Source organism: Ailuropoda melanoleuca, chromosome 17, assembly GCF_002007445.2.
Source record: "Ailuropoda melanoleuca isolate Jingjing chromosome 17, ASM200744v2, whole genome shotgun sequence".
Taxonomy (NCBI): domain Eukaryota; kingdom Metazoa; phylum Chordata; class Mammalia; order Carnivora; family Ursidae; genus Ailuropoda; species Ailuropoda melanoleuca.
Window position 1 is genome coordinate 11,247,663 of NC_048234.1, and position 10,341 is coordinate 11,258,003.

The 10,341-nt window shown below is 53.9% G+C and overlaps 2 protein-coding genes across 3 annotated transcripts in view; one reads left to right on the forward strand and one right to left on the reverse strand.

Annotated features, from left to right (window-relative positions):
* Window positions 1-513, forward strand: part of MFAP4 (microfibril associated protein 4) — a 2,635-nt gene extending 2,122 nt beyond the window's left edge. Inside the window, exon 6 of the mRNA XM_034647287.1 lies at window positions 435-513. Within this exon, the coding sequence (XP_034503178.1) occupies window positions 435-513 (79 nt within the window). The remainder of the gene's footprint in view (window positions 1-434) is intronic.
* MAPK7 (mitogen-activated protein kinase 7) overlaps window positions 503-10,341 on the reverse strand; it is a 26,700-nt gene continuing 16,861 nt past the window's right edge. Inside the window, exons 3-9 of one of the 2 annotated variants that reach the window (XM_034646821.1) lie at window positions 5,472-6,359; window positions 4,942-5,178; window positions 4,101-4,266; window positions 2,417-3,495; window positions 1,658-2,310; window positions 1,137-1,270; window positions 503-988 (exon numbers count right to left, since the gene is read on the reverse strand). In XM_034646821.1, the coding sequence (XP_034502712.1) occupies window positions 835-988; window positions 1,137-1,270; window positions 1,658-2,310; window positions 2,417-3,495; window positions 4,101-4,266; window positions 4,942-5,173 (2,418 nt within the window). In that variant the 5' untranslated portion in view covers window positions 5,174-5,178; window positions 5,472-6,359 and the 3' untranslated portion in view covers window positions 503-834. Of the gene's footprint in view, window positions 989-1,136; window positions 1,271-1,657; window positions 2,311-2,416; window positions 3,496-4,100; window positions 4,267-4,941; window positions 5,179-5,471; window positions 6,360-10,341 lie in introns of those variants that run through there. The other variant, XM_034646822.1, reaches the window with a different exon arrangement.

Genomic DNA, 10,341 nt, shown 5'->3' on the forward strand with positions numbered 1-10,341 from the left:
CCCAGGCCACCCGTGCGCGGCCACCACTGCCACCCCCCGGCACCTCCTCCCCCACCGTCCTCAGAGTATCTCCCATCCTCCGCCTCCCTCCCATCAACTCATTTCCCAGTGGTGAGCACCATGGACCCCGAGCCCCACCTCACGGTCCTAATCCGCTGTCCCCTCCCACCTGTCCCAGGCCCCCAAAGCTCAATGCCAAAACCGTATTTCACCACAGCTATTGCACGCCACTCTAAACAGTTACAACCAAGGTAGGCATAGATATGGGGTTCCCCCCACCCCCACTCAGGGCTGAGGTTTGACCATGTGGTGGGGCAGAGGACAACCTCTGTGGGGCTGGAAGCAGGTGGGGAGTGAAGAACTCAATAAACCTCAGGACCGGAATGAACTGGCTTTGGCTGCTGTGCATTCAAATGTGTTTTCTTGGCCCCCAGATGTGAGTACCGGGCTCCTCCCTGCTCCCCTGACAACCCTGCCCTCAACTCCAAAGAGACACCTAGAGTTAGGCACTAAACGGAACCTTATATTTCACAGGCCTCGTTTTGATGGCAAAAAGACTGCGCCATAATATTAATATAATAATTACAATAATAATAATAATAATAAAAATACAATACTGAAAAGGATCGCTCAGGGAGTAGAGGTTTCTTGGTCCTGCCATGGGTTGATGGTGGCTCAGGTGGCTGCTTAAGGCTGCAGAGTGTGTCTGAGATGAACCTGCAAATAATTGAAGTCGAGCTTCCACTGCTGGGCCCAGGGCTCCAACCCTTAGAAATGTTCCCGTGAGTCTCGTAGCTGAGTCCGCCCCTGGCAGCAAGGCACAGGTTGTGGGCCTCAGGGCTCCTGGAGGTCCGGCAGGTCAGCCAGCAGCATTGGGGAGTCCATCTGGATCTCACGCTGCAGGGACTCAATGTCGGCAGGGTTCATGCCGTGGCCCTCCAGCCAGTCAGCAAGCAGGGAAGCCGAGAGTGAGGCTGAGTCCGCCTGGCTGCAGGGAGAAGGGAAAGCAGGGAGAGTGGAGGGGAGAGGCACCGTTAGCCTAGGCTGGCTCCTTGCCCATCCCACAGGCAAGCTCCTCCTGCACCAGGAAACCCTACCCACAGCCCCATTCCAGAAGCTTGGTCCAGCCGTCTTACCCATCCTGTGGCCCGTCAGCCACGCCCATATCAAAAGATTGGTTTAGGAACTCCTCCAGGTCAAAACCAACACCATAGCCGGCCCCACTGCCCTTTGGAGTGCCCGAAAAGACGGGGGGCAAGGGGTCCTCCACCTGCAACAGACGATGGCAGGTTATAAGCCAGACACTACCAAGAGCGGACAGAAGTCTGCAAGTCTGTCCCAACGATGCCAGTGACTCTGGACAGCCGCGGGTGACAGCACCAGCCTGGACAATCACTGGGTGCTGGTCGAGGGCCCGTCTCCAGGCCAGGAACTTCCTAGGAAGCCTCTTCTTTGTCTCCCAACAACCTGTTCATTGTCATTGTGCTCCTTTTAAGAGCAAGAGGACAAGTTCAGAGGTAAAGCCCCACCTGCCACTCAGTTGTCACGGAATAGAGAGACACCACAGCCTCTCCTGTCCCCATCCCTGCCAAACAGCAAGGACTTCGCAAACCCATTTTCCCAGGGTCCAGATCCAGGTGTCTCCATAGCCTCTCACCTGTGACTTGGACAGCTGCTGAGTCACCAGGTTCACGTCGGGTGATTCTGAGGTGGAGAGCTGAGGGGCCCCTCCAGGGTCTGGAGGGGGTGGGCCAGATGGGAAGTAAGGCAGAACACCTACAGCACTGGGGCCAGGCAGCCCAGGGGGTGGCACAAGCGACTGGGGGGCCAGGAGGCTAGAGGTGGCAGTCTGGAGTGGAGAAGGGCTGGCAGGGTGGGGAGCAGGGCCAGGGGGTGGGCAGGCGGGCTGCGGTGCAGGACCAGGGGTGGAGCCTACAGGCTGTGGTGGGGGGCCAGCAGGAGGGCTGCTGGGCTGCGCTGGGCTGGGCGTTGGGACGGGGGCGTGGGCTGGCACTGGGGCTGGTGTTGGGGCTGGGGCTGGCGTGGGGGCTGGGGGCCGGGCCATGCGAGTCCAGCGCTCCAGCAGGCTGCGATCGTTGTCACTGAGCACCAGCCCGGCCAGGGGATCGGTGGATGGGCCCCCAGAGGTCCCGGTCCCCCGCTCCTTGCGCTCCCGCTCCTGCCGCCGCTTCTCCCGCTCCTTGGCTCGCTCCTGCCGCCTCCGCCGCTTCTCCTCCCTCTCCCGCTGGCGCTCCTGGGCGGTGACCGGCTTCCGAGGCTCAGGAGCTTCCAGGGGAGCGCTGGGGCCATCTGCAGAGAAGTTGGCAAGAGCAAGGTAAGAGTTTGTGGCCTGTCCAAGCTGGGAGTACCCCTATGCAACCCCACTCCCCGGCCAGTCGCTGCCTCCGCAAGGCACCTCTGAGCCGGCTCCGCAAGGACTTGAGCAGGGCAGCTTTGAGGGCCGCCTTGGTGTTGTCTGAGATGGCACCCTCCTTCTTTGGAGGGGCTGGTTCACTGGCTGGCAGGGGCGGCTGCAGGGTCAGGTCAATGGTGTCGGGTGCGGGGCCGGCACATGGCGGTGGTGCTGGCGGAGGCGACTCCATGGCACAGTCCCCACTGGGAGCCCAGGGACTAGGCATCTCAACATCAGGGCAGCTGGGCTCACTGGCCACCGGCTGCAGGGAAGGCTGGAAGCGGATCTGCTGGCGGATGCCCTCTCGTCGTGCATGGAAGTCCTCGATCTCAGCCACTATGGCCTCTTTAATGCGCTCCCGAGTGAGGGCTTCGCGGTCAAAGGCAAAATCAAAAGGCGGGGCACAGTCAGGCTCGTCGTCAGGGTCATGGTACTTGGCCAGGAAGGGGTGGCGAAGGGCAGCAGCTGCGGAAATGCGGGCGCTGGGCTCGAAACGCAACATGCGCCCCAGCAGTGACAGGGCCTGGCGGTCGGCGCCTGGGTACACGGTCTCCCAGGGCACAGGCTCACGTGGTGGCAGGCTCTGGATGTAGGCCCGCACCCTCTCAGCCCCCACAGCCTGGATCACGGCCGGCGATGGGGTGCCCAGCACCATCATGATCAGCTGCAGCTGGTGTACGTAATTTTTGCCTGGGAAGAGCTGGCGCCGCGCCAGCATCTCACCAAAGATGCAGCCCACAGACCACAGGTCGATGGCCTGCGTGTACTCGTGCAGCGAGAGCATGAGCTCAGGAGCACGGTACCAGCGTGTGGCCACGTACTCGGTCATGAAGTACTGATGCTCAGCGGGCGAGGTGCACAGGCCACGGGCCATGCCAAAGTCACCAATCTTGAGCTCACAATTCTCATTCACCAACAGGTTGGAGGGCTTGAGGTCGCGGTGGATGACCTGGGCCGAGTGCATGTACTTGAGGCCCCGGAGCAGCTGGTATAGGAAGTAACGCGCGTGCTCCAGAGTGAGTGGCTGGGAGGAGTGGATGATCTGGTGCAGGTCGCTCTCCATCAGGTCCAGGACCACATAGCTACAGGGGACAAGCCAGGCATGGTTACCTCGCCCACGTGCCAGCCCCAGCCTCACTACACCCTCCCAGCTCGAGAGTTAATGGCCTCAGCTTTGCATTCTGCAGAGGCCAATGGCATGGTATGAAGATTCTAGATTTTCTCCATTTCCATGAACTTAAGTGAAGTGAAATCACTTTCCTCTTTAGATCTAGTTTCCCCATCAAAGAAAAGATGGGGTTGAACTACAACAGGACTGGCCGATAGATTTAATTTTGGGGCCATCGCTACTGTTTGGTATGGCTGCCTGAAAGACTGGGGAAAACTGTGAAGGCTTGCCCATTTTTTTAAGAAAGTGTTCTATGACTGACCGGGGATATGTGCTATGAGAGTAAAAGAGTACAGTTATGGTATGAATGTCCTACACTGGCCATCCTACATACTAAGATTCTATAAAACAGTAACATCTGCCTCTTCTCCAGCAACCACAATTGTCCCCGGCAAAGCCCTAAGGGACAATGGTCCTGGAATCACAAGAATTTTCCCAGCCTGCCTTACATTAGGTTCAGCTGCCCTTTGGAAACGTCAGGTCCTACCTCTGCCTTCCCCTCCCATCCCTGCTCCTTACACAGATTTGAACTCGCCATAGGGCACGGTGGGCCTCAAGATGTCCTTGATGGCGATGATGTTGTCGTGCTTGAAGTGTTTGAGAATCTTCAGCTCCCTGAGGGTCCGCTTGGCATTGGTGACCACGTCAAAAGCATTAGGGATCTTCTTAATGGCCACCTGCTGGCCTGGGGAGCAGGAAAAAGGCAGATACCATGAGGTACCTCAGAACAGCTGCAGATTGGCAAAAGCCCCTTTCGACACCTCTCTTCTAGAATGCAGTTACCGTACACTAAATAACAGCCACCATAGAGCAAGAGGCTACTACGTGCCAAGCCCTGTAGTAAGCACTTTATGGACAGATCAGATTTTCCCTTCACATCTATCCTGAGGCAGATACTAAGGGTTCAAAGTTGGAGATGACGAAACCCTGGTTCAGCGACTTGCTGGGGGCTGCACAGCTAATTAGTGGTAGGGTCTCGACTCTAACGCCTGTGCTCATTCTACCTCCCTACACTCTCTCTCTCCGTCTCACACCTCGCCCATCCCACCACCAATTCCTTGCACCAGTCTCTGGCTTCAGAACACATTTCTCTTTTAGAAACCAAAGACAGGATCTCCATCCTGGTCTAACTGGGACTGTCATTTTTCTAAAGAAACAGGTGTTTTTCTAAAGAAATGGAGTTTCAGAGAACTGTGCCCGACGCAGAGCCTGGCACCCATTAGGCACCTAACCAGCACTGTTGACTTGAACCAGAATTTAGATCCCAGGTTTCCTTCCTGGCTGCTTGAGATGGGGCAGGTTTCTCACTCTCTGGGGCCGGCTTCCACATCTGTAAGCGGTGCACAATAGGGAAGCTCACCGGTGAGACGGCGGCGCGCAGAGGACACCACCCCATAGGCCCCGTTGCCTATGGTCTCGATGATCTCGTACTCGTCCCCCACGTCAAAGGTCACATCGAAGGAGCGGGCTTTGAGCAGGGCCAGGTTCTTGGCCGCTACACAGGCAGCGGTGTTGGTGGGTTCCGCTTTCACCGGCCCGGGGGGCTCCGCAGAGCCGTCCTCGCCTTCTTCCTCCTTCAGGGGTTCGGCCATGGCGTCTGTGTGGAGACGCTGGTGAGGAGGGGCCCGCCTTCCCCGCCAGGCCTCAGTTTCCCCTTTGTAAGGCTGGGGAGCAGGACCAGGGAATTTCCAAGTTCCCTAAGCCGATGGGGGCCGGATAGGGAGCGAAAGAGATCGTCTGGCACGTAGTAGTCGTCCCACACCCGGACTTGGAACCCAGAGCTCAGGTCCGGGGTGGAACGCAGGGTGGGAGGTGGGGGAGGCGCCGCCAGGCGCAGTCCAGGAAGAAAGGGAGGGGCGGGGCACTCCGCTTTTCGGGGTCAACACTCACCGAATGGCGCTTCACTCCGACGCCTCCTCCGGGCCTTCGGAAGTCGCCGGCGCTCCCCGCCTCCCTGGGCTCCCGTCCCCAGTGAAGGGGTACTCCAAGAGCCGCTCGCTCACTTGTTCAAGGCCGCCGCCACCACCTCAGCGGCGCTCCCTGCCCCGCCGGTTCCCCCGCCCCGCCTCCCAAGACCACGCTCCCTCTAGCCTCTGGCCAATCGCTGGGCGGTCTCTGCGGAGGTTCCCACCCCTTCGACTTCCTGCGTCCAATCCGAGACCACCTGCAGAGGAAGCCACGCCTTCTCCCGCGTCCGCGCGCGCGCGCGCCGCTGTCCAGCTTGCCCGCGGGAGCCGCCCAAAGGGCGCTCGGCGCTTCTCAGGCTCTCGGCCCGGCGCCGTCTTCCGACGCATGCGCGCTAGCAGCCTCAGGCGCCGCGCGAATGGAAGGCAACGCCCCCGTGCGTGCTTGCGCACAGCCATCCACGGGTTTGACTGCTGCCGGTCCCGGGAGTTCCGAGGGGCTTGGGTGCGTGGATCTGTTACCTTGTCGGCCGGCTCACGAAATGCCCCTCCTTTAGGCCCCTGTTCCCCTGTCAATCCCCATCGCCCGAGGAATTGTGCACCACCCCCTCATTTTCCCGATCGGTTCCCGGGAGCCCGGCTCTGGTAATGCTCCACCCCAAGTAGACTGATCCGTTGCGTCCCAACCACAGAGACGCTGGGCCTCCGGGATTCGAGAGCGTCCGGCTTGAAGCCTCTACTGACTTCCGGTGGCTGGTCTGCCGCACAGCTTCCGGCGTCCCTGGGCCTCTGCCGGGGTTTTGCAGGTGTCTGGCGTGTTCCCACCGCTTGGTGGCTCTGTCCCAGTGTTCCCGCGCAGTGGGCTCGGGGAGACCTGAGGGGGACAGCGGGCGGGGCGTCCGGCCTCTGCCCCTCCGTGGAGCCGGCGGTCAGCCGAGCCCAGAGAGGGCAGAGCCCGCCCTGGAATCCAGGTGCTCTGCCCCTCTCCAGAGCCCGGTAGTTCATTCGAATAGCAAATATTTATCGAGCACCATCCCTCAAGAGCCCAGCTCCGAGGAGGCCGCGGTGACACCGGGGGGAGGGGGGCAGTAGGAACCGGGTGGGGGGGAGAGGTGTTCAGCAGGGAGCTGGAGGTCGTGCTGTAAGGAAGAGCGTTTTGAAGTTGGCACTCCAAAAGTGGCTGTTTCCACCAAGTGAGAAGAGAAGGAAGGGCTCTGGAGCTGGGGAAACGAGTAAGCAAAGGTGTGGAGACCTAGAACCAGAGGAACGCAGGTTTTGCAGGTCTTTGCCCTGAATAATAACCAGTGGATGGAACCTAATACTTAAGACTCTGAGCGCCAGATCGAGGGGTCTATTCCTTATATCCAGACCAGAAAGGAATTTTAGCAAGCCAACACACTTTTTAGAAATTTTGTTTTAAACAAAAATTTTGTTTCTATTCCGCACTGTTGTTTTTGTTTACTTTTCACACGCAGAAAGACCTAAGTGTATAGTTCAGTTTTCACAAATTTAATACGTTGTGCTGAATTCAGATAAATTATCAGCTGCTCAGAAGTTCCTTCTCTTTTCTAATGGTGACAGTTTGTTTTTGGTAATTTTTTCCCATATTTTCAGAGGTTTGTTGGAATCATACATTAAAATGGAAAAGTAGATACCGCGTTTTAAACACCCAGGGAAAAACATATTTGTAAGTATTAGGTCAGCCTCTGGAAAAACAGCTATCTAGTATTTAGATGTATAAAAATCAGGGGCGCCTGGGTGGCGCAGTCGTTAAGCTTCTGCCTTTGGCTCAGGGAGTGATCCTGGAGTTCTGGGATCGAGCCCCACGTCAGGCTTCTCTGCTGGGAGCCTGCTTCTTCCTCTCCACTCCCCCTGCTTGTGTTCCCTCTCTCTCTGTCAAATAAATAAATAAAATCTTAAAAAAAAAAAAAAGATGTATAAAGATCATATGGGTCTCCTCAGTTAAGGCTGAACCATAAATTTGTTTCTGATTTTTTCTCACAGCCGAGCAAAAAGCCAAATTATGTGTTACATGATTTGCATTGAATATTAATCAATAAACCATACTTGGGGAAAATGAACTTTTTCTGTCACTGAGGCCTGAAAGTATTTCTCTGACGGCCTTCCTTGGTGGGATACAGTTAGACAGTCTTCCCTAATTCTGAAATACAAGCCGTATAAGGCCCGCGGTGACCCTCAATGTAAGTAGACAGCCTGCAAAAGCAAGACACAAACACATCTTTTCAGGGGACGGAGTAGGCAGCTGCGTGATGGTCCTGTCTGATCCAGGAATAAAACAAAATCTCCCAAGAGACTCTTAAACTATGTTTACTTTAATTCTCTATAAATAGTTCAGCTAGGCTGGTTATACAAGTTACAAGCTATCCAACATTCTCTGACGAAAACTGATTCTCATCTACTTTTCAATCCACTATGAGGGGCTTTGCCTCTACCCCCACTCGGCCCTGACTCTGTCTTGGAAAAGTCATCAATTACCTAACTGTAGTCAGATCCAATGGACATTCTCCAGTCCTTGCCATTACTGAGCTCTGCTGCTGCTGATACAATTGACCATTTCTTTAGGAAAAAGTCATTTCAGGGACGCCTGGGTGGCTCGGTCAGTTAAGCAGCTGCCTTGAGCTCAGGTCATGATCCCAGGATCCTGGGATCTGACCCCGCATCGGGCTCCCTGCTTGGCAGGGTGTCTGTTTCTCCCTCTCTCTTTGCCCCTCCCCTCCCTCTTGTGCTCGGTCGCTCTGTCAAATAAATAAAATCTCAGAAAATCGTTTCATTTGGCTCAAAACTCACTATAAGAAGGTTTAAGTGAAAAATCTTGGTCCTAACTCTAGGGGGTTGCTTTGTCTCTACAAAGTGAACACAAGCAAATATAAATACGCGTTCTTGTCCAAAGCCTCCTTAAAATATTACAAGGTAGCAAATTATGTACACTTTCCTTGAAGATCGGTAAGTCTCAATAACCAGAGAGGACCCTCATTGTTTTACAAAAGCTTGTTTGAGATAAAATTCACGCAAAACTTCAAAGTGTACAATTTAGTGGTTTTTAGTATGTCCATAAGAGTTGTGCAAGCACAGCCTAATTTTGGAACATTTTCTTCACCCCAAGAAGAGCCCCATTAGTAGTCACTCCTCATTTCCCCTCACCAGCCCCTGGCAACCGCTAATCTACTTTCTGTCTCTGGATTTGCCCATTCTGGACATTCCTTACAAATGGAATCTTACAGTATATGACCTTTTCTGCCTGATTTCTTTCACTTAGCATGTCTCCAAGGTTCATCCTTTTGCATGCATCAGAACTTCATTCCTCTCTAAGACCAAAAGCATTCCATCGTATGGATAGACCACACTTGGTTCATTCATCAGTGGGGGGAGATTTGGGTTACTCCTGCGTTTTGGCGATTATCAGTGATGATGGTGTGAACATTCACGCACAAGTTTTTGTGTGGACATGTTTTCATTTCTCTTGGATCTAAACCTTAGAGCGACCTTGCTGGGTCATACGGTAAACTTTTTTTTTTTTAAGATTTTATTTATTTATTTGACAGAAAGACAGCCAGCGAGAGAGGGAACCACAGCAGGGTGAGTGGGAGAGGAAGAAGCAGGCTCCTAGCAGAGGAGCCTGATGTGGGGCTCGATCCCAGAACGCTGGGATCACGCCCTGAGCCGAAAGCAGACGCTTAATGACTGCGCCACCTAGGCACCCCAAATACGGTAAACTTTTAAGTTTAATTTTTGGGGGTAACTGCCACACTTTTCCCCAGCAGCTGCATTAATTAAACGGTCTGACCAGCAATATTTGAGGGTTTCAATTTCTCCACATCCTCACTGTCACCAATACTTGTTACTTTCCTTTTTTTCTTTTTTTTTTTAAAGATTCTATTTATTTACTTAGAGAGGAAACACAGGAGCAGGTGGAGGGACAGAGGGAGAAGCAGACCCCCCCCACCAAGCAGGAAGCCTGACACGGGCCCGATCCCAGGACCCGGAGATCACGCCCTGAGCCGAAGGCAGACGCTTAACCGCTGTGCCACCCAGGCGCCCCGTCTTTTCACTTTCTTGATGGTATCATTTGAAGCACAGAAGTTTTTAAAATTTGAAAGTTTTTGAATGGCGATGAATTCCAATTTACCTATTTTGGTCTTTTGTCACTTGGGCTTTTGCTGTGTCATATCTTACGGCTACATAGTGTCCCTTTACCAATATAATCTCTTTAAGCAGCACCCTATCGGGGAATATTTAGATGCATTCAGACTTTTTGCCATGGGAAACAATCCTAAAATAAATTACCTTGAACATCTCATTGTGCACGTTGCAAGTGTATCTGCTGGTTGACTATCCAGAAGTCTAAGCGCCACGTTCCAGGATATCGCACTTACAATTTTATCATTAATCTCAAAACTCGGTCCTTAGAGATTGTACCAATTTAGACTTAGCAGCAGTAGGGGGGATGACTCACAAGAGCTTTTTTTAAAGCTTGGAATTATTGCCTATGTTAAAAATAGGGAGATACCTCATAAAAATTCCGATTTCTGGTTTCTTCCAGAAAACCAGAAGATCTGTCAGCCTCAGACCTGCACGGACACATAGCAATAATGGGTTGGAACGGAGCAGTACCCCCACCACTGGAAGGGCATGGGCTCTCCAGTTTACCACAGTCCCCACCATTCCCTAACACCCGCCCCAGCACGGTCCAATTGTCAGATGACATTCATCATTTCACTTGCACCATGGTTTCCTGCATATTTTTTTTTTAAAGATTTTATTTATTTATTTGACAGAGATAGAGACAGCCAGCGAGAGAGGGAACACAAGCAGGGAGTGGGAGAGGAAGAAGCAGG